Source organism: Macrosteles quadrilineatus, unplaced genomic scaffold (genome assembly GCF_028750875.1).
Source record: "Macrosteles quadrilineatus isolate MER2022 unplaced genomic scaffold, UCM_ALF_1.0 Scaffold_4__1_contigs__length_99947679, whole genome shotgun sequence".
Lineage (NCBI taxonomy): Eukaryota > Metazoa > Arthropoda > Insecta > Hemiptera > Cicadellidae > Macrosteles > Macrosteles quadrilineatus.
The window spans coordinates 34333436-34358456 of NW_026542597.1; the positions used below are offsets into that span (position 1 = coordinate 34333436).

At 35.6% G+C, this 25021-nt stretch overlaps 1 protein-coding gene across 1 annotated transcript in view; it reads left to right on the top strand.

Annotated features, from left to right (window-relative positions):
* Positions 1-25021, top strand: part of LOC128993660 (exportin-4-like) — a 59452-nt gene that overhangs the window by 6619 nt on the left and 27812 nt on the right. The window contains exons 6-17 of the mRNA XM_054417721.1: positions 7570-7725; positions 8226-8351; positions 9138-9295; positions 9974-10148; positions 10578-10754; positions 12661-12759; positions 13983-14145; positions 14465-14672; positions 16134-16194; positions 18786-18863; positions 19818-19987; positions 23710-23878. Coding sequence (XP_054273696.1) covers positions 7570-7725; positions 8226-8351; positions 9138-9295; positions 9974-10148; positions 10578-10754; positions 12661-12759; positions 13983-14145; positions 14465-14672; positions 16134-16194; positions 18786-18863; positions 19818-19987; positions 23710-23878 — 1740 coding nt within the window. The remainder of the gene's footprint in view (positions 1-7569; positions 7726-8225; positions 8352-9137; positions 9296-9973; positions 10149-10577; positions 10755-12660; positions 12760-13982; positions 14146-14464; positions 14673-16133; positions 16195-18785; positions 18864-19817; positions 19988-23709; positions 23879-25021) is intronic.

Here is a 25021-nt window from a genome sequence, read left to right on the forward strand (position 1 = left end):
AATTTAGGATGGTATTTTGGATAGGATAATTTTAACTAAACTTATTTCAATGGTACAATTATTGAAACTAAAATGTATTTAGAGGCACTGATTATTGATATGAAAATCGTAGGTATGTGCTGGTTTTAATCGTGGTTGTAATATAGGAATATTCTTTCCGTTATTCTTACACTCTTTAACAATCTAACTGTAAAATGTTGAAAAAAAATATTCTGCAGTTGGTATTATTTATGTTAACAGCTATGGTTTTTATTTAACATTTTTTGTGTTGTTGCGATTTTTAAAATCTGTTTCATTGGTATTACAATGCGTTTATATTTAGGAAATCCTTTTTTTTCTTTGGGCATTAATATATTTGGATTATAATAGATAATGCTAGAGGTGTTTAGGCTCTGCAATAAGTAGACATCTTGAGGGCGGAAGAGTGTGTATTTTCTAAAGACAGGGCTGCCACATATACAACACTAAATTATACACAACTGCATACATGATATACATATAACATCTCCCTCCTTTAGAATAGATCAAAACAATAGGAATCACTCTTACTTCTTAGGACTAAATGTCAACCGTTTTGGATTCATTACTACTCTACCTCTAGATGTTACATAGCCGTCAAAGTTTTTTACAACGTCTCCCTCATCACAAACATCTGTTAGGCCTACACAATTCTCTTTAGAACTAACAGTTGGATTTCTTACATTTACAAAGCTTCTATGTACAGGACTTGCATTTTGTTCATCATTACTATCAGCACAACTACTAGGGAACAAATGTACACGATTTCTCCTATAGGTATTACCATTGCTGTCACTGATTAGGTATGATCTAGGTTCTCTGGCAGGAGTTTTAGCATGAGCAGGACTCCAAGTAGAGTTAGGATACCTTTGAAACATTACAGGTTCACCTACAGATAATTTTCTCAAAGGTTTACTAGACCTATCATAATACCTTTTACTTTTGTGTCTATTGCTAAGCATTTGATTCCTGTAGCTTGGACTAATAGATTTTGGTTTTAGTAACTTTGAGGATATAGGCAAATTAGTTTTAAGTTTTCTGCCCATTAGGGATTCCGCTGGAGACGGCAAATCACCACGAGGCGCACTTCTTAAATTCAACAACGCCAAATAAGGATCATCATTGCTTTCCTGACATTTAATAAGTAATTTTTTTACTGTCTGAACCGACCGCTCCGCTAAACCATTCGACTTAGGATAATGTGGACTCGATGTAATGTGACTAATATCCCACAAAGTAGTAAATTCTTTAAATTGACTACTGCAATATTGCATGGCATTATCAGAGATCAAAACTTTAGGTATACCATGTCTAGCAAAAATTGATTTCAAATGGGTTATCACTGTAGAGCTAGTACTATCAGGCAACAAACTTATCTCAATAAAGGTTGAAAAATAGTCAACAACTAACAAATACATCTTACTGTTAAACATAAACATGTCTGTAGCTACTTTTTCCCACGGCAAGTTAGGAAATTCATGACTATTAAGAGGTTCTTTACACACAGAGTTTCTGTGTTTTTGACACACTGAACAACTAGATACAACATCATTAATTTGACTTGACATACCTGGCCAAAACAATATTTCCCTGGCACGCTCTTTACATCTCTCTATGCCTAAATGACCCTCGTGTATCCTAGATAACATGTCTTTTTGCAAAGATTTAGGTACTAACAATTTATCATTCTTGAAATAACTCCCTTAACACAACTCAGGTCATCCTTGTAAGTCCAAAAAGGCTTAAGTGAATCATCTAACTGATGTTTAAAACTAGGCCATCCATTGTGAATATAATCACTCAACTTACACAAAACTGGATCTTTCTCTGTTTCACATTTGAAATTATCAAACTGTTTGTCAGAAATAGGTAGCTTACTGATAATTGCATTGACATGTATATCAATTTCAACATCTAACTCATTATCATCAAGTGTTATTTGATCTATTGGTGCTCTAGAAAGCGTGTCTGCTATGTGCAAATCTTTACCCGGTTTATAGGCTACATTTAAATTGTATGACTGAACCCGTAATAACATACGTTGCAAACGTAAAGGTACTTTATCAAGTGGTTTCTTAAATATAGACTCGAGTGGCTTATGGTCACTCTCAACACTAACTTCTCGACCATACACAAATGAATGAAACCTTTCACACCCAAAACATATAGCCAACATTTCAAGTTCAATTTGCGCATAATTCTTTTGAGCTTGATTTAAACACTTTGATGCATAGGCTATAGGTATTCCATTTTGCATAACTACTGCACCCATACCATCACGAGAACTATCAACACTTAAGGTCACTGGTAGGCTAGTATCAAAATAACCTAAAACAGGTGTATCACATAAGGAATTCTTCAATCTTACAAAAGCTTGATTTACAGATTCATTCCACTCCCATACACTATCAGTTTTCAATAACTGTCTTAATACAACAGATTTCTCGGCATAGTTAGGAATAAACTTGGCCAAATAATTGGTCATACCCAAAAACCTTTCAAGTTCTTTTCTACAAGTGGGTGGGGACATGTTTCTTATTGCTTCTACCTTAGACGGATCTACTGATACTCCCTTATCACTAAAAACATGGCCTAAGTATTTAATTTGGCTAACGCAAAATTTACATTTTCCTATGTTAAACTTGAACCCATTATCTCTAGCTCGACTAAGTACATCTCGAAGGCGTCTATCATGCTCTTCTTTGCTAGTTCCCCATACAACAATATCATCAATATATGACTCCACCCCTTTTAACCCCTCAAATGTTTGAACTACAATCTTATGAAATATCTCTGGAGCACATCTAACTCCAAAAGGTAAGCGCTTAAATCTATACCTCCCAAAAGGTGAGCTGAACGTGCACAAAAAAGAACTATCTTCAGTCAGTGGAACCATCCAAAATCCTGCATTTGCATCTAAAACTGAAAAATATTTTGCACCCACTAACTTACTGGAAAGCATATCAATCGTAGGTAGTTGGTACTGACACATTTTAATATTATCATTTAAAAGCTTTGGATCTAAACATATTCTAATATCTCCATCTCGCTTGTGCGTAATAACAATGGGACTAACCCAATCAGTAGGTTCATCTACCTTTTGTATTATATCCATAGATTCCATTTCTACAAGTTTAGCTTTAACTTTATCTTCTAACAACGCTAACGGTATTCTGCGAGCACATGATACAACAGGGACAGCATTGTCCTTAAGTACTATATTACAATAATGTGGAACACATCCCACCGAACCATCAAATAATTCTGGAAACTCATTCACTACATTACTGTTGATAGATGGGCTTAATTTTGACCCTGATACACTATCAATTTTCTTGATTAAATTCATCTGTACACATGTGTTTAAACCTAACACCGGATCACATTTGTGGTCTACTACATAAAAGAACAATTTATACATTTGATCTTTGAACTGACAATTTAAAAAGCATTTATCCAATAAGGTCATTTTTTCACCAGAAAATGTACAGATATTGACAGGACTACTTTTTAACACATCCAAACTAAGTCCTAGATCTAAAAACAATGTTTTAGAAATTACATTAGCTTGTGCTCCTGTGTCAAGCTTAAATGACACTTTTTTATTTCTAACTAACATTTCTACTCGCCAATCACCTACAGTTTCAATAGGCCTACTGCATTTAATTAAATCTTTTTTCAAATCTAGTCCTCCCACAAACAAATGTCCAGAACCATTACTACTAGGCCTACTATGCTCAGATGTCTGACCTATAGGTTCTTCTACAACAGTATGTACCTGCTTGCCAAAATTGCACATTTTTGAATAATGATTATATCTATTACATTTAAAACATCTTACTCCAAAAGCAGGAAATTGTTTAAACGCATGTACTTTACCACATTTGTTACAAGGATTACTATTACCCTTAGGCCTACCACTATCTTTACATTTAAAATGTTTGTTTTTGACATGTTGTTGATCAGGTTTGTAAGAGTTTTTATTTCTTTTTGTTTGGACCGCATGAAGATTTGTAGTTTGAAGTTTATCTTCCAATAGCCTAACCTGTTGAAACGACACTTCTGAGGCTTGACAAATATCCATGGCCTTCTGCAATGTTAAATCTGACTCACGAAGAAGTTTCTCTTTAAGCTGAGGACTTCGTAGCCCGCACACAAGTCTATCTCTAATCAAGTCATCCTTTAAATCCGAGAATTCACAGTCTTTAGCCTTGTTACGGAGATCAGTAACAAACTGCTCGACAGATTCCCCATCCAGTTGAGCTCTTGTAAAAAACTGATGACGAAAGAAAGTCACGTTCTTTTTAGGAATGAAATGTTCATCAAAACGTTTTACTACATCACCGAACTTATTTTTACTCTCTTCATCAGGAAAGGTAAAACTATTGTAAATGTCAATTCCAGGCTCCCCCAGGCACGTTAACAATAAAGGCACTAATCTGTCCTGTTTAGAATCTAGGCCTACTGCCTTAATATACAAACTGAAATCTTTGTTTCCACCTTACCCAGTTCTCTGGTACATTCCCAACAGTGGACAGTTCTCCCGGTGGCACTAAATTAGCCATATTTATATTTTCAATCTGTACTTACGTGACATAATCCATGTACAATTAAACACGACCACGTTTCTCCTATACAAACCATGCTGTTTTTTGAGGCAATCAACCCTAGTCGGTATTTCTAACAGTCAAATAAGTCACTTTCACAGTTACCACAGGACACTTTTCTTCTATAAACTTTTATTACTTTACACTAATTCAATTTTACTATAACCTTTTATTCTGACACCATAATATATTTGGATTATAATAGATAATGCTAGAGGTGTTTAGGCTCTGCAATAAGTAGACATCCTGAGGGCGGAAGAGTGTGTATTTTCTAAAGACAGGGCTGCCACATATACAACACTAAATTATACACAACTGCATACATGATATACATATAACAGGCATAGTTTCGAACTGAAAATTGATTTGTTCTGCTTTCATTGCCAAACAAATAGCTACCATCCCAAGCTTTACTAACATCCAATAAATCACTAGTTTCTCGATGAAAAGTGCCATCAGCCAAAAATATTAGTGCAACTAACATTTTTTTCAATTTAGAATACTGTAATGGATTTTACTGTCGGGAAATCCGTGCCTTGGAGTGAACGCCTCAAATGACTTCATTGACGGCATCTTTGGAAACATTTAAATCCATCTTTAAATTCATCAAGTCATAAAAGGGGTTTAGCATAGATAAAACATACTCCCTAAGGTTTTAGTCATGATAACGAGCTGGTCCTATGCGAGGTAGTGGAGTGATGGTACATAATTGTTAACATAATACAGTAGGCCTATAGATATTTCATACTCATATTCAATACACACGGCGACCAGTGAGTACAACACAAGTCGGTGATCACCGCGAACCGTACTCAATGACTGACGGTTTGTTTGATGTTTCCCACGGCAAAAAAACTATTTCTGATAATTATGTTAGATAACGATGGTTTAACTGAGGCTGATTAGTTATATTTATAGTCTATGCATAATTTTGTCGTTAAAATTGTAATAACATGGGGCTTATCAGTAAAAATATCTTTGTTATGATACTACTTTGTTAGGTGCATAATTTATCTGTCGTTTTAAGTTGTTTGATGATCTTTTTCATGTTTTATGAGCCTTTTTCCCATTTTTACATATTTTTTTAATATGGTTTTGTGGGTAATGGAATTGTTCGGAATTTAATGAAGAACCATATTTAAACATTCGTTTTTAAAAAATAATAAAAATAAAGGAGCTAATTAGATAAAACCGGCATGATGTCACCTTAAACCTGCCTCCTACCAGGTCTGAGTCGGAGACCAAACACCATTGTTCTTTTGGGCCCGAACCATCTCATTTGGGCTCGGACTTGACTCGTGAACCCACCGGGACTAATGATCAGAAGCCGGGACTATCTGTAATTGGACTCGTGAACCCAACTTTTAAAACCGGGTTTTATCCCTGCACTAATTGTGTGCCGCCTATCAGTTTGGTCCGCGGCTTATATAGTCTCGAGCTCGTGAACCCGATTTTTTAAGTCGCAGCCCAAATACCGGTTAATTCCGGATTCTGGGCTCGGACTACGATAGTCCCGAGCTCGTGAACCGCCCCTAAGTGCCATTAAGATGGTCTCTTGTTGCTGTGTTTTGTTGATCACACTGCCTCGGTTTGTTTGGACTCGTCAAATAACTCATCTGATTGGATCTAATTTGACATCAGTCCAACCAACCAATCATATGGCCAACATAACAACACAAAAAAAACAAAAAAAAAAAAACATTAAAACCAGCAAAAACAGTGGCACAGAGTGGGGACTCCAGTTATAATCTATTCATCTCTTTGAGATACAAATGTTATTGAAAGTGGTACGAATGAGTTATAAATATGCCAAAGAACACATTTATCCGTCAGCCAATCTTTATCTTCCTAATATTTTTTTTATATTTGATTTGTTCTGACACTACTGTTTTTTCTTCCACATAGGGGGGGGGGGGGGGTGCTGTTCAGAAAATACGGAACATTTTGGAATCAAATATAAGTTTGTTCAGGAAAACATGTAATTGTAGTCTATACAAAAATAATTAACAGTCTACAACTGTAGTCCTAATTGCAGTCTATTAAACCAAATTGTAATTTCCTGCATGGTTGCCAATCAAATTGAGACAGACACTTATCATAGCGATGGAAGCTTTTAAATTCATTTGTTGTATAACTTGTTGTTTGCGATCTCGGTGACAAATGGAACTTCTTGACAGAGTCCCATTGAGGGGGCTAGAACCCTAGGCCTGTGGTTAAATTATTTATTAATTGTGTATTTTTATTTTATTTGAAACTAAAATTATTTTCAAAATTTAACTTTTTATTTTGATTGATAATTTGAATTTTCTACTTTACATTTGGTATTATTTGTGTTAGTATTTTGAGTTGGCAGTAAAGTTTAATTAGTAATTGAGTGGAGTTCTGCTGCTGTAATAAGTGGGAGAGAACCCAGTTCACATTAGCGGGAGTTCGAAATAAGCGGATTTCTGTAATAATTGATCATGTTTGAAGGCGATCACAGGATGCGATGATGATGTCCCTGCGACCATGGAGGATGTTCACGATTTTGCAGTGACTACAAATAATGTTTTCAATTACTCTGCATTTGCAGAGGATTTTGTCAATTGTGTTGTATCCTCGAAAGAATTTTACCATTTTGCTGTGACTATGCCAAGTTTTTGTTTTAGCAATGACAGGGAGTGTCAACCACATCTTCTGTGCTTACTGAACAGTACTTCACCATTCGATTTTGCTCTGACTGCGTTAGATGTTCTCGATTTCATGATGGTTTGTACTAATTAAACAGATAATGGTTTCTAAACATTAGTTCGCAAAAGGCGGGACTCTACTGTACTGGTATTTGAGTTTTACATACTTACCTAATCGGAAGAGTAACTGTAGATAGCACTTAGCAGTTCAATGAGGTATGCCTTAATATCATTTATACTTTAAGTACTTACCGATGTATGAATCATTGTTGCAGGCCACTGATTTGAAGCGTATCCTGCAGTTTACTGTGAGTGCGTTGAGTGAGATCGCCAAACTGACATCTCCATTCCCACAACCGGCCGTCACATTGTTGAAACATCTGTTGAGCATCTCGGACACAATCCTAAACTGGGGCTTCATCTCCGCTCATCATATCCTTTGCAAACTCAAAATTAGTCTCCAATTTTAGTCAAGCCTCTTTACCTCTAGCTTACCATATAAGTTATAAGTTGATTTAATTAAATAGTAGTTTTGAAACTTCAAGATTGAAATTCAAAATGTCGAAGTAAAGATAAAAGACAAGTTAATTAGGGAGACGAAGGTGAATCAAGTACATCAACTTATATGAAATTTAGATTTGCTCATATTAGCCTATACAAGATTTACAATTACTTCAAAAGAAAAACGACAGTTTCCACTACTTACCTGATTTAAAAATCACACACGTTTATCAAATGAAGTTGTATGATTGAATTTAGTTTCTAAAAACGTTGGCGGATGTGTACCGGTAACTATTTTATATGTAAAGATCAAAGAATGTTTCTATTTTGCGTAGGCCTACTCTTCTCGTTGCAAAGCACGGGTACAACATAAAATGAGGATAATTTATGCCAAATGTCTGTCACAAAAGATGAATCCTTAACAGTCTTACTGCCCAAAAGACTCATCGGCGTGTTTGAGGTGGTGTTTGAAGCAGACAGCAGTCCATCACTAAAGCTCGGACCTCGATGGAAAGATGTTATTTTGGACCCGAATCTCACCAACCTTTATTTTGACGTGAGTAAGAAATTTCTACCTGAAAGTAAGCAAGCACAATAGGTCCCCATCAGGAACAAACCATTTACCAAACTGAAAATATACAGTAAACTTTCTTCTTCTCTTCCTCTACATGGCCTGCCCATCTCAGTCGCCTACTCTTCACTATGGCTACAATGACCGGTTCTTTGTACAGTTCTCGGAGTTTTCGGTTTTTCTTATTCGCCATAATAGGTCCAAACACTTTTGGGTCATTTATTGGTTTATTTATCGGTCCAACCTCCAAATTTTGTTCTTAAAAATGATAAGTTTGTTTTCATAATTTTTGTCAATGTCCAGGTTTCTGAGCCATATAAAATGACTGGTTGGATTACAGTATAGTATTTTAAATTTGTGTGTGTGTTCTTAATATGGTAATCCGAATCGCTTACAGAAAGAGTTTAATAACTTAAATCCACAATTAATGAGAATTGTTATTAAATCTGGTACGGTCCTAATTGATTTGGATAGGCCTAGTTGGAGTTCTACTTTAGCTAATTTTTCTGTGTCTGAGCTTTGCGAGAGGGACATTTATAAAATTAACAAAGGAAGTTGAATGGGGTACACGGATTCTTTGCAACTCAAGCCTATTAAAATACTTTTTGCTTATCCTTACCATATGTATTCACCAACAACTTCTTGAAAACAAATCTGGATGTTTGTGATCAATAACATGAGGAAAAAACAACAACATTGAATAATTCCTAGAATGTAAGAGTAGTTGTGGTTTTATAATTTAACACAGATTTTTATACTGTCTTTTTTTAGATTCACTGGAAAATACGCGACAATCCGACTTTGGCACACCACTCTCTCAGCTGTCTGGTACAACTGGCATCCCTTAACGGCCCTGTCATGTCGTCCAAAGAGGTGCAGATGAACTACATCTGCAACTACCTGCAGGCATTCATCAGATTTGTATCCAAGTGAGTTTAAATACGGTTAACCTGGATAATGGTTTTTTAATCCACCTATTATAATTGTTTGTAGGTTATGTCCTTTAAGTGTCTTTTACTATATAAGTATTTTTTTACCAAAATATAATCCAAAAAGAAAAATATCCATGTCCTTCTCTATACCAATGTTAAGGTAAGCATAACAGGTGTTGTGTGCAATTCTCATTAAACTAAACTACTAAAATGCCATCAACTTCCAGCTGGACACTGTTTGTATAAAGAGGGGCCCTGTCCGTCCAGCTAAGCCACACACCAGACTCAATATTGATTGCACGGGATTCAAACTCGCACATCTAGAAATACCTCTACGCTACAATTAATTGTCAGTACAACACCTCAGCCAACTGATCTATCATGCCACCATTGGCCGAAAGGGTCGACAGCCAAGTGCCACTTATCGGCAGCGCTGCCACATAATCTTTAAGATGGAAAAATTACAAAAAAAAAACTTATAAATTGTAGAACGTAGTTTCATATTATTTATAATCAGTGTAAATCTTAAGATGCCACACCTGTGGCAAAATATGCATCAGTCTTTGTGTGTACGTCAGAAACCCAAGGCATCAACCAAAAAACCAACTTAGTATAACAAGTTCTTGAAGCTGGGTGACGCCATTTACTATTATTAGGATGATATTGTGTTGGCAGTGTACAGCTACTAGACAGAGAGGCGTTGGGTATCAGTAACATTGTACGCAAGGTGTTGTTGTTCTACCCTCCGTCCATCCTCATCACGCTACCCTCAGACATTCTCCAGGCGTTTCTTCAGACTCTTACCCGGTTGACTTGCCTATTTGCCGAAGGAGCAGCTCAGGAAGAATCTGTAAGCAGTTTAAGTACAACCTCCCTGATAAGGCGTTACATGCGTTTTAAATAAGGAAAACAGGTTTTAGATGATAACTTGAAAACTGAAAGAGATATGGATTTAGAATTGAAAGTTGCTTGGAATACAATTCAATTCCCTAAAGTTTAAAATTATATGCATTTTGACGTCATATGCTATCTGAAATTTTTGAGTTTTGGCTATGTAACTATTTAAAAAAATAGGTAGGCCTACAATTTTTTTTGGTTTTGTGACAATTCTGTAAAAATACATGTCCAAACAAATTTTTAGGCCTGACTATCCGTGATATTAAACAAACACATTGTTTTCTGAATTTTCTAATCCACTAACGTTATACACGATTTTAATCCTAGTACAAAGCCAACCAGCTATGCCATTTAAAACAATAATCATTTAATTTTTTTTCAGATCTGTGTCGACGACTGTTTTTTCCTGGAAGCATTCGACAACATGTTGAAGGCGTGGACTACCGTGCTCGGAGATGCTCAGATTTTTCCGGAGGACTTTTGTAAACAGTCTTGTGTGCAGATATTCAATACATATCTACAATCTCACCTGTCACCCCCTGATGGAACTAGAGGCACGGTTAGTGACAATCCTCCACGATCTAAATCAATTACACATTTTCATTCTGTTAGCGTCCATGACTTTAAATTTGGCTTAATGGTTTTTTCATAGATATTATCTTTTTAAAAGAGTACATGCGAGTATTGGTTGAACTTTTTCTCTTGCAGGAACCCACAAATACTGTATAGAGCAGATACTGTATAGATCATAAACATAAACTGTGTGTGTATGGATGTAACTGGCCCGAATCCTACATTAATAACATTCATTAACATGGCTTGGATAGTTCCATTATAAATAATGTCAAATAATTAGGGATGGACGAGATTGGATTTTTAGTTCGAGACGAGACGAGACGAGATTTTTTATTTCTCATAAAATTTCGAGACGAGATCGAGACGAGATTTCTCTTCTCATACACAACGGGAAATGCACGTTCAAAATTTTTACCTGATTTCGTAACATTGTTAGATGACTGTTTAAATACTAAAATAATGATAATAGGCAAGAATATTTACAATCTTTCATTAAATAACATCAGCATAACATTTTTTTATTAATCACGCCTAACTTATTAAAAATGCCTACGATTAGGAAATATGGTGATATCAGTTAGGATAGAGTTCAACTTATCCTAAAATAAAATAAATCATAAAATAAAAGCAATATTAATTTTTATAAAATAGTTACTTGTTTTGACTTTTTTTATAGTAATAAAACATTCCTCACACTGCTTACACTTAACAAAACTTCTCAAATGTTATTAAAATAATATTATTAAAATGATGAAAGTAATATTTACATTAAAAGAATTAAAGTAATATTTACATTAATATTAATTAAATAAGAACGCCTTCGAAAAGGAAACGCAACTACAACACGCTCCTGTATTGCGGGTATTGCATTGACTTTCTGCAGGCATTTTTAATTTTTTTTTTTTTTTTTATTTTTTTTTTTATTCTCGTCTCGATAAAAATCTCGGCCAAAAAGTAATCTCGTCTCGTGTAACGAGATTGAAAATTTCCCGAAAATTTCCCGAAATTTCGAGACTTGACCATCCCTACAAATAATGTTTACTTTCGGGCCAGTGACATAATTTCTTTATGTTTATGATCCGTACCGTTTCTGTTCAAATATTCGTAACGAAACCTGTGGTTTTCACTCATGTTTTGTTTAAAGTAATTCCCATTGGTGATGGGTTGGTTGCTGATTTCATCGGTTCAGGGGTTTTTATTAATTTGGTTCTTGGTTTTTGATTTTGTGTATCACTTATTAAAATATAATTTTTCTCTCTACTTATACTAAGAAAGTACACGTGTTTGAAATTTGTGCTTCATGTGGGGTATTATTTAGAAGCAAGATTAGGTTAGACAACATACCCTAACCTCTATACGTTGTGGTATCTATACCATTCACAAGGTCTTATTTTGAAATTCATAGTTAGATACCAGGTTATACTCACAAATAATTATGTTATTAGGTAAATAATGTTCTTGAAACCCTGTAATATATGATAGGATTTTTTTATGTGAGAATACCTGGCTTACCTGATTGGGAAAGAGTCTAAACTGGCACAAGAGAAGAGACACAAAACTTTACTCTCACAAAAAACTTGAACAATCAACTGTCACTGACAGCATTTTCAACTAAGGAGAGAAAGAGTTTTCCAAAACTTTCTCTTCCTAAACAACCAACCGATAAACCGAAACCGACCTTCTGCAACCGACTCATCCCTAGTTCCCTTCTGAGTGTAAGATAAAAGGAACAGATGTACACTAATTCTATAACCCTCCAAAAACCTTAATTCACATCAAAGTAGGTTTTTTTTTTTAGAAAACTAATCACCCATTTGAAATGTGAAATTAGAAATGTGAATTAGTTTTGCCTAAGCTGTTGACAAGTTTTTGAATTGCTTTTTCTGCAGGGTAGAGATGTGGACTCTGAGGAGATAGATGAGACGGAGGAAGATGACCAGGTCAAGTTTAGAGATCAGCTGCAGTCAATCGGAGTTCTTGGCCGCCAGGTGAGTAATACAATTCTCTAAACACATTTTCCTTTAAACAATAAATACCACCGCCGCAGCAAACTCTCGCATAAAGCAAATTTATATTTGCTTAGTTATATTTTTACTGAAATATTTCCCAAAACATGTCAGATTTATTTCCCATCTAAATAATTTGAGATTTAATGAGTACTTAGGTTTGCTGCTACGGGGTTGGTAATAAGGTGTTTTTTTGTATAATTTTTTTTTATTGAATAGCTTATAGCTTGATATGAAATGAAGTTACCAAATTCAATCATAATAATTTACATTTTTTTTTAATTTTCTCTGTATCTGTTAGTCATACAAGAGCGGTTCAATATATTAACTTACTGTATTTGTTTTTTAAAGCTCTACAAATTGTTTGGAAAGAAATTGCTAAATTCTATGCTTTGAGGGGAAAACCATTTTTTACCCCACAAAACCCCGTTCTCATAGTCCGATCATGTTGGTTCGTGAACTTGTTTTAATAAACATAGGTTTCCTCGTTTTTATCAATTATCAAAATTTGATTATTTTTACTCGAGTTATTGTGCTAACGGACACACACACATGTACATAGGTTTTGAACGGATGGTGTTTTTGACCTCTGGGGACATAAAAAAGAAAAAGAAAATCGGTCCCGGGTCTAGGTCTTACCATGAGACCTATGGTAATAGCTACTTCCCTATGGGGAAATTTGCTAAAAGTAGTTCAGTTTTATGGAACATTATTGTACGGTTAAGATTGAGGAATTGCCACAGTTATACTATGTAAATATACACTGCTACGATTTGACAAGACCCATTCATCGTGGCACAACCAGGTGGCTGGTGGCATCTGAGGACAAATTAGTGAACTACTTCAAACTAGATTGTTAACAGCTCATTGTCCATTAGTTGCTCAATCTTATACAGCTGTTCCCGATTGTAGTGAGTATGATGGAGCCAGATTGTTTTCGAACGTGAAACTATGAGTGATTGATACAAAGGAAGTTTTTGAACCCTTTAGAGAACAATCTAGTTGTGAATTTGGATCAGCATTCCAGTTTAGAGCCACATAGCTGTTTTTGGATTTTTTTATTATGAAATTGTTAGCTTAATCACGACCATCACCAACACTTTTTCATCAAGGACAAAATGAGGGATGATTTGGCGCAATTTGGGAAAACATACCTTTAGCCTTGTCCGGCAGGCATCCAATAATTTATCAGTAATATGTTACAGATCCCTGGACATGCACTGCCACTACTGGCCAAGCTGTTGGAAGATCGCACGTCTCGTCTACACTCCCAGCTACAGCGGATTCATATGCAGGCTCTCAATATCTCAGAGTCCGCTATTATAGACTGTCTGTTTGAGGATATACACTGGCTGCTGCTCATTACAGGTAATTGTAGTTCTAGTTGTAAAAATTTATACGGGACTTAGTAAATTATTCTGGTTTTAATTTCAATATCCAATGAAAGTTGTTGTGGTCAATCTAATGAACGTTTTGTTCAGCAAGCATTCGTTTTCAAAGGGACATCACAGTTAAGAAATTATACCAGATAAAGGAATTACTCTTTATGGTAGCCAATATTGTTCGAAGTATACTACATTGAATTAGGATTGCACTGTGCGCACTTGTCCTAACTATGTTCAACAAACAAACAGTAACTTACAAGAAAAAAATCTATCCAAAAATAAAAATAAATCCTCTTGGGCAGGTCACGTGATCTGTATGGAGAGTGAAGGAGAGACTGCCTTGATACCTAGCGAGATCATGCACTACAGCATACAACAGTCGACCAACAACAGTGTGAACATAGACACTACGCTGGCACTGCTGGGGTCTCCGAGCCAGAGCATCTCTGAGATACCCGGTGCTGAACAGTCGGCCGATCACGTTGTGAGACTCGTGGCCGCCGTACTCAGGTACGGCTGATTAGTTCACTATACAGTAGAAATATATTGATAGATTAGATTTAGACATTCCATTCCCATGTTAAGTTGTTGCCTGTTTTTTTATTAAATTGAGCCTCCAACAGGTTGTGCCGATGTAAATTACTGGTTTATGTTGAATCCACTCTATTTTAACACGTTCACTGCTGAAAACCTTTACACAGGCGCTCCAAAACTGCGGCGAGGTTCGGGCCCCGGCGCGCTAACTGAATCAGTGATCGCTATTGGCATTTAAATATCTCAGTAGGACTAATTACAAAAGAGCAATGGTTATTGTTCTGCGTTAACCCGAAAGTGGACGTAGTTACCTGAAACACCCAAAGATAGCAGCACTGCCTGGATCAATAACCAGAGTCTTTTTAATATGGCTCGAATATAGAAAATCCCCGAAATGGTACAAAAGCATTGCCAGAAGTGATTTTACAGGGAATTTTAGTACCAACCTACAGCAGAATAAAGCTTACATTCTAAGCTACAGGCTGGCAACAATTATAACGTTCTCCGGCAAGAAATTCTCCGGAGAGAATTCCCGCCCCCTGCACTGAACTTGTTAACACAGTCAAACTGATAAAACAACTTATTCTAAGCTTAAGCATCCCTAAATACGTTACCTTGGCCAGTATACGGAGTCAGTATACGGAGGCCATCCTTATACAGCAAACTGTGGCGGTTATGTTAGGATGGATTGAAAGTATGACTCATCAAACCAAATCAAATCATCTGGTATCGTTCAATTCATAACGAAACCAGGAAAGTCCTACAAACATATTTATGATAACCCAATCTAACATAACCGCCGTAAAATAACTGGCCTCCGTATAATTCCAAAGTTCCCTAAAGACATATTAACCATCTCAGTAACAAAAATAAGGTAGATCTTGGACTTGATTAGCGCATCCAACTATGTTATTTTTTTTATAAAAAATTTTCCACAGCTGATCCATGTAGGTGGGATATCTAATTCAGTATCCAAAAGTAATTGGTAGATTGAATAATGTGTAAAAGATTACATTTTGTAATTCACTCTCTTCATTGAATACACCATATGTTTATCCGTAAATGCAATAAATTGTGTGAAAATAAAACGATGCATTATTATGACTGCTCCTTTGATCACGACAACACTGGAACAATTTACATATTAGTTGACTTTTCTCCCAAAAAATGGTTCGGATTAGCAAGGTTCCGATTACATAGGACCTCCGACCTCTTACATGGGATTAAATAACTCTGTTTGACTCTTACAACCTTTTATCGAAAGCATAATTTTGATATGGAAATTTTGTTAAGGATTGGCCGGCAAGGTTATTATTTAAGCACTAACCTATTTCCATACTCATGTTTTTGTATCAGGCATTATGCTAGTGTATTGTACCAACAGTACAATACATAGTTACATAGTACATACATTCATAGTTGTGTGACTGCCTGCAGGTACTGTGAGGTGGAGATGAAGGTGGTGGAGGCCAAACTAGCACATCTTCTCAGTCCTCAGGTAACACACCAATCCTGGCAATAGAGGTAGGGATGCTGAGAACTGAAATTCCAGGACAGAATTTTCGTCCTGTTATCACGATTACGCCTCCTGTCTATGTTTTGTTGTCGTCGCGTCGGAGGCATTTAAAAGAAAAAAATAACAAATAAACAAATTATAGCTACACAAAACAACGATAAATGCACAAATTTAAGTTACAATCATGCTAACACGATCCGTCATAGCACACAAAACAACGATAAATACACAAATTTAAGATACAACCATATTAACACGATCCGTCTTGGAGGTTATGTTTACAAAAACTCAAATAGTAAATAAATGCACTCAATGCGTTTCGTTGAATTGAAAAATAAATAACAGCAATTAAATTATACAGCTGATCAAAATAAAAACAATTATGTTCTTCATAAGGATTACATGGGAACTTTCAAAGCCACTGGGGCAGAGCCCAAGGGATTTTTTTCAAAAATGTAAGGCCAGTTTGCAGATCTACGCGACACGCTCTTTCCAATGAGACATCAACGGATAAAATCGGTAAAGAAATGGCGGAGGAGTTCAACCGACAAAGTTTCATGTAGCGTATTAATTATACAGGGTTATTACAAATGATGTTCATGATTTCATACATACATGAAATCTATATATATAATACGTGAAGCCGTTTTTTGTTAACGCAACTCCTCCCTTATTAGTGGACCAATTTCAACGTTTAAGGTGTCAAAAGATTCGTCTCGATATGTAGTTTTGCAATAAGGTTTTATAATTTTTAAATTCCTACTCCTAAGGGCGTAGGGCTCTCTCAAAGGTCGGGTTTTCTCCATAAGAAATGCATAGAACAATTTTAAAAACAAAAAACAGCTGTTTATAAATCGTAACTTATTAGCTTTTTGGGAGTAAATATTAATGTTTGTAATATTCAGTAGGTAAAACAGTTAAACAATGTTGTTGGAAGAATAGAAAATGCCTTATGTTCAAAGAAGAAATATTGAAAACGGGAGGATGAGACAATTAGTAATATGATATCTTATGCGTATGAGGAGAGTAGTAAATGAGAGGCCTGGTTTGACTGAATTCACCAACACATTCCAGACATTTCAAGTAAAAATTAAGAAGTTCCAAAAACTCATTTGCTATTAAAAGTTTAAGTTTCAATATTAGACAAAACATAAGTGAAGGAATTAGTGTTTATGTAACTTATTCAACGATCGAGTATAGTTACGGTCAAGTTTATTTTTATTATTCAGGAGAGGCAAATAATATACGCTGTTCAAAAAGATCAAATGAAATTTGTATCCAAATCTTATAGCTACAAGAGTTATCCAACCTATTTCGACAAATGAATCCATACTTCCAAAACTTTGGGATAGGAGGAAACTCCACTGAACAACGTGAGAACGTTCTGATGTGGGGCATATAAGTTACTGTGACTGACAGACAACACGTTAAAATACGTTAACCAACTCTCGAATTGAAGCAGATCATTTACCATTCATTAGAAGTTGTCAGTTAAAACTGAGAGCAGAAATAAAGTAGGTGAACCTTGACGACGCAAATAGAGATATTTAAAATTAGTCTCTAACAAGTGTTTAAACAACTCAACTCGAATTTAAGGATAACGTTTTCCTCGGCGTTTCATACTATGCGGCTCATCGAGCCGCACTTGTTCTCTAGTATAGTTTTATTTGTTATACAAAGAAATAAAATGGTTACAACTTTTGAAAAATAAAGTTTTGACACAGATACACAGAACTGTAAATGCTCGATACGGGAACCCATTGTGGTACGATAGATGTCAATAATGTAGTCAAGCTCTTGCTAGACTTTGAAAAGTGTGTCTAAGTCTATTGTTTCGATAGCATTGGAAATCCGTTGCTGGATCTCAAGTATGCTATCTGATAATGGTGGTGTGTACGCATTATCTTTGATGTATCTCCACAAGACAAAAATCAGGGGGTGATGTCCGGAGATCTTGTAGGCCAGTTCAGGGGCGTGTCATTATTCGGACCACCGACCTCGTTCCATATCTCAGGCAGCACATTGTTAAGTTCAGCCCTACTACAAGTAACATTCAAATTCAACCATTTCTCTAAAATTTCAAGTATCACTTGCCAATATAGTGGTTACCAGGAGGATAGTCGTTAAACCTGGTTCTAAAGTGTCGTTGCACACTAATAACAGATTGGTTAATGTAATATTCCAACTGGCTAAAAGCTTTCCTGCCTTCAAATTCAGCCATTACACAACACTTACAACAATTGACTTGACAAACAGCTGATATGCACCCAAACCAATGTAAATGAAACTTTATGAGTTTTTCTTTCCAATGGTACCAACTAAAATAGTCTTGAAACAAATTAACCCAGTAATATTTATAATCAAAATCAGGAACATCATTTGTAATAACCCTGTATAGATAAAGCATTAGAGGACAGATTTGTAATTTGCATTTGTAATTGTGAAATCTATTCAGCTCAGTCGTTTAGTTAAAATAATCCAAGAGGGAAAATAAGTTTACACAAAATTAATAGCTATATAGCCTCTTTGGGTGCCCTTAGAAATTTTAAAGTCTTAAAAAATCTTGTTTTCAGGTTAGCAGCACAGTTCTGTGGTTCCTTAGACAATGGGCGTTGTCCTATCTGCTTCCCACCGAAACTTACTATTCCGAGGTAAGTCTATTGTACCACATTCATTGATGTGCTAAAAAAGTTTGTCAGTAGTTTACAAGAGGCTAGAAACCCGCTAATCTAAACTAACTGGGATCACACTGTTCGGATTACCAAATTGTTTGAACTAGCCAGAAATTCAGTAAAATTGCATTTAATTTGTATCATAACAGTGTACTTTTATGACTTTAACTGGCCAAATACTGCTCCTGCGATCATGACAATGTCGTGACTCAATGCTGTTCATGAATGGACACTCGTCCATATACTGTTGGCGATTCCAAATTTGCGTAGAAAAATTAATGCACAATTTCGGGTTGGCTAGGCACCACCCTGGTTGGTGTTTTACAATGCATAGTTTTGTTCTTTTTTAAGTACAGTAACCTTTTATCCACACTAGATGGTTCCAATCAACCATTCGTCTGGATTAGCAGGACTATTTTGTAATAGTTGCATTTGAGCAAAACCTTTATAAGCTGCAGGCAAATGCAGAATAGTTTTTAGAGTGCAGCAAACATTATTTAAGCAAGGAGTTAAATATTAATTTCACAGATTTGAATTTGGAATATGCATTATAAATACCAAGTCTACAAGATGTACATGAGGCTGTACATGAGAATCAGTAAGCTAAATAAATTAATTGTTTTCAAAAAACAATTTTTTTTATAATTCCTTATTTATGTAATAGATGAACTCATCATGCTTAACTATGATTCCTTATTTTGAACAATCGAGCAGTAATTGCTACATAAGTTGACTCCTCTAAGCTCTTCAAAAGTTAGACTAAGTATTATTTCTGGTAATCAGATTTGTTAGAAACCTACACTTGTGGTCTCATAAGTGTCGGATTGTAGTGTCCGAATATAGTAGTGTAATATATTAGTGAATATAGTAGTGTAATATTAGTGAATATAGTAGTGAATATGTAGTGTAATATATTTCTCGAATGTTTTACAGATCAGTCTGCCACTTGTGACAGCCTTCGGGCAAGGAACGAACGGTGCGATGTGGACTACCAACTATCTGCTCAAAAAGGTTGAGTCGAATCTGACGTCTTTCAGTTGGGAGCCTAACTTGGTGAAGGAGAGTGTACAGCTGCTTACGTCCCTGGTGGAACTCAGAGACAAGTACGGGGTGTTGAATTAAAAAAAACTTCCTCGTTCACTAACCTTTTCATAACACTAATTTCTACGAGGATTTCTGCTCATAATATTTCATAATTCAAAAGTAGTTGTATTTACAGTTTTAATAAAATAGCCAGCAGGGAGCATTAGTTGATTACTTCTGTACCGAATTGGATGATTTTAGCGCTATTCTGTTGACAACAAAACTTGATGTAACAAAAAGCGTTGTAGGACAGGGTGTCCACCGACCGGGAGAACCGGGAATTATGCGTAAATTTTGTATTTTACCGGGAATTTTCAATTTGCCGCGATGCATAAAAATGAAGTTTCCATGACCGTGGGAGACGATGATGATGTCCAAACTGCCGTGGGTTTTGTTAGTGATTTCGCCGCGATTGGGCATGACGACGATGACGTATACGTGACCGTGGGAAACGACTATGACAATTCCGTGACCGTGGGATACAACGATGACGTTTCCGTGACCGCGGAAGACGATGATGACGTTTTCGTGACTGTGGGAGTGGGAGACGATGATGACTTTTCGGTGACCGTGGGAGACAACGATGACGTTTTTGTGACCGCGTGACACGATGATGTCCAAACAGCCTTGGCATATGTTAGTGATTTTTCCACGATCGTGTATGCGGACGATGATGTTTCCGTGACCGCAGGAAACGATGATGGTGTCCAAAAAATATTGCTTGACGATGATGACCGAGGGAAATTATTTGAATTAAGCTACGATCAAGAAAGATGATGATAACTTTACTGTGATCGCTGGAGACGATTATATTGTTTCCGTTACAGCTGAACAATATCAGGATTTTGTCACGACCACGGTTTAAGGATTAGTTTTTAATTTTTGGATTATTTAATCAGTAATATATACAAATTTAATACTTGTGTCAGGCAATATTACAGCAATCATAAATTTTGTTTACCTGAGAATGCTCTTTCCGATAACTAAAATAGTGATCAGGTGTTAGCGCTAAAACAGCATTGCGGGAATTGGCGCGAAACACGTTGGAAATTTTAGTATAAAAAGTACGACCGGAACTACCTGGAATATTTTTTTTTACTCATGATTTTTTTCTGGTTGGCCTGGTGGACACCCTGTAGGATTACTTTCTTTAGAACAGACTGTACTTGACTTGTACTTTTGACCTAATAATACTGTTAAACCAAATAATCTGTTATATTTTTTACTTCTCAAAATCAAATTTTCCCTGTATCAAAAGCTTATACAGAGATTCAGGGCTGTGCGAATCCAGAAATTTTGGTTCTAATCCGAATCCGAATCATAGCTGTACAGATTTTATCGAATCCGGATCGAATCAGAATATTTTAATTAATCCCGAGTCGAATCTGGGTCGAATCCGAATCTCAAATTTACAGCCATTATCGAACCTGGATCGAATCCGAATCTGAAATTTAAAGCTGTTATCGAATCCGAATATTTAAACCTGTTCAGAGTCGAATCCAAATCCGAGGAAAGTCAGCAGTACCAATTTTCACATTTTTAGACCACATTTTCTGGGGCTGAAATAACTTAGGGAATTGCTTAAAAAAATTCTTGAAGTGGGCCAAATAAAAAAGTTATGAAATTTAGGCCTACCTATTTGAAGTTTTGAAACTAAAAAATTGGGCATAAGTTAGGCATACCACCTAGGCCTAAGTTTCTCGCTAAAAGTGATGGACTACCAATTTGTGTAGTCTAAAACATAGGCCCAGCCTATTATACACCTCGGTGTTAATCCTCCACACAAGCCTATGTCTGCATTACTATTACAAGTAACAACTAACACTGTGAGGTTAAGTTTACTGATAGCCAAGATAGGGTTCAAATGCGACCTACACTAATGTGCCTAAAGCCTAACACCAAGTTGGTCAGGTTCCTAACATGAACCAGTCAACAGCAAATCGGAGTGCACAAGTAGTTTTTTAGTGTCTAAAAAATTATATTGAAAATTATATTCAATCAGAATCTAGTAAATTTGAATATCAAATCCCAACTCGGATCTATTTCCAAGAAATTCGAATATCGAATCCGAACCCGGATCTCTTACCAGTAAATTCGAATATCGATTCCGAATCCGAATCCAGTTAGAAACAGTAGATTCGTTCTCGAATCCGAATCGAATCTCTAAAAAGATTCGGATTCGATTCGTTTTTCGAACTATTCGCACAGCCCTGCAGAGATTATGTCCCAAGCCCTGACTTTTTTCCTTGACCGAATGACAGTTTGACCTGTTGAAACAGGAAATACTGTTTAGTTTTTATTCAATGATAAAGCTATTTCCTGATTTGACCGTATGAGAATTTGACTTAATCACTCCCTTTTCTACTGACAATCATACAAAACATGGGTTAAAAAAGGGGGTTGTATTTTTAGTCCGGGACAGGATTTTAATTTCCTTCCTTGTTTTTGGGGAGTGAACTAGACAGGATTTTTCATTGAGGCAACAAGGCAAACTTAAGTGTGTTATGAAAATCTTGAGTATAAACTCTTGAATCTGATGACTTTATTTTAAATTAAATTTCAAAATAGTAAAACAGCTGTTAGGACTCTTCTTGCATAAAACCACATTTACACCAGGTCAGTAGAGCGGGCAGGTTACTTGCCTCTAGTGTATTTCCAGTTACCTGAGGCATGTAATTTTCTCGTCTACTGGCCTCGTGTAAACACGGCTTAAGTGTCAGTACAGTCTGGAGTTTACAAATCTAAAACTGTAATTCTAACATACATCTTAATAACTCAATCTTTGACTTTTCTAACAGAACTTGACTTGTTTTAATCAGTCGAAGACTTAGCACAGATCTAGTTAGTTGTTTCCATTCTTATTCAGAAAAAGAACATATTATTCTTGTTTTTAAAAGGTGCAACACCTTTTAATAACTCACTGTCTACTAGCCTAACAGCATCCACAAGAAATTGTAAATTGAAAACCGCATGATAATCTTGTAGGTTTATGGATATATTTCTATCAAATTTGGCAAATTTATTTATTTATACAAAGCTATCAACATTCCACTAAAAATCACTTCATTCCCTACCCTGCAGCAACGAACCATTGCACTCGTTAAACATATTTTTTATTATTTATAATAAACCTGACATGTAGGGATGGACGAAATTGGATTTTAAGTTTGAGACAAGACAAGATTTTTCATTTCTCAAAAAATTTTGAAACAAGATCAAGACCGGAATCTCCCTTCTCATACATAACGGGAAATGCACGTTTGACATTTTTACCTGATGTTGTAACATTGTTAGATTACTGTAAAAAAAAATAATAATAATACCGTAGGCAAGAATATTATTTTAATTAAAAATATCAGTATAAAAAATATATATATTAATTACGCTTAACTTAACTTCTCAAATGATAAAACAATTAAAGTAATTTTGTATGTAAATAATTAATTAAATAATAACGCCTTCGCAAAGGAAAAGCAAGTACTACACACTTCTGTATTGTGTGTACTTCATTGACCTTCTGCAGGCGATTTTTTTTTTTTATGTCGATAAAAAAAATCTTGTCTTGTATAACGAGATTGAAAATTTCCTGAAATTTCAAGACTTGTCCATCCCTACTGATATGTATAAAGGAATATTTAATTAAAAATTCAATCAGGTAAATGGAAATACACCTACTGTGCAGTCTGCAGGTTTGCTGCAGCGAGGGTACTCTTGATTGTAACTGACAGTGTTTTGTTGGCAGAGGCGCTGTGGTACTCAAGTGTGAAGGGTTCTGGCAGATAGTTAATCTACAGAGCCGACTAGAGCGGGGCTCGTTGCCTCAGGCTGCAAGACGGGGTCTCATGAAAGCCTTTGTCTTGGCGGGGGCAGCTCTAGATGAGGCTCAAAAGCGGGAAGAGTACTGGTTACAGGTTAGTGTAATCATAACAAATAAATATTATAATATCATGATGAACTTAAACTTAACTATAAAATAATTTTAAAAAATATCACTGATGTATACAGGGTGTAAGTAAAGTTCCAAACACCTGGGATGTGTTCTGTAGGTCAGTATCAAAAGAAACACAATTTCAAAATATTTCCAAAAACGGAAAATTTTGTTACTCAAATATCCACCATGTTGATTATCTTATCTTACTAATATTATAAATCTGAAGGTTTGTGTGTATGTTTGTGTGTGTGTGTGTTTGTTGTTCAATCACGCATAAACTACTGGACGGATTGGGCTGAAATTTGGCATGATGATAGCTCACATTCCCGATTAACATTAAAGCATATTCTTATCTCAAAAACCCTTTCAGGATCCGCCCCAGTGGCTCTGTAGGTCCCCATGTAAATCTTATGATTTTTCATATTTAAAAGGAATTAATGAATCTTAACAGCTGTTTCAATTAAACAAGTTGGTTCTGTTCTATGATGTGCAATAGCATAAAAGTTACAAGGATTACCAACAGGGTGCAGCACTATTAATTTTTCAGGCCTCCAAGTCGTCCTACTTTTCCTACTTTTCCTACTTTTTAGTAGGAAAGTAGGAAAAGTCCTACTTTTTACACATTTGTCCTACTTTCCTACTTTTTTATAAAAATTATGTCGATTTTGCGATATTTTATTACACTTATTATTAATGTTTACTTATCAATATTTCCCAATGAGAAGTTTTTTCCTAAAAATATGACTGACTGAGATATATTTTTTATAAAACAATCTGTTAAATGATTTTAAATTTTAATTTATAAGTTCCAGTACTGGTAGTATCTGTATGGTTAATCTTATCAACATTGTTATTGGGTGAAAACATTTTTTTTTCAAAGACATGGCAATACTATTGTGATAGAAAATAAAAATTGTGATTATTATCAGTGCTCACTATTCTGACATGTCTTTTAGATTCCCCAATGAAGTAATCTGAGGGGAAATCAATGCTCCTGGGGAGCCCTGGGATACTAGTTCAAAAGTAGTTAACTTAGCACTTATCGGTCCAGTGTTTCCCTGATTAGCCTAAACATGATTTTTTTGACATAACTGTATTCAAAATAAATTAAGGCTTAAGTTCA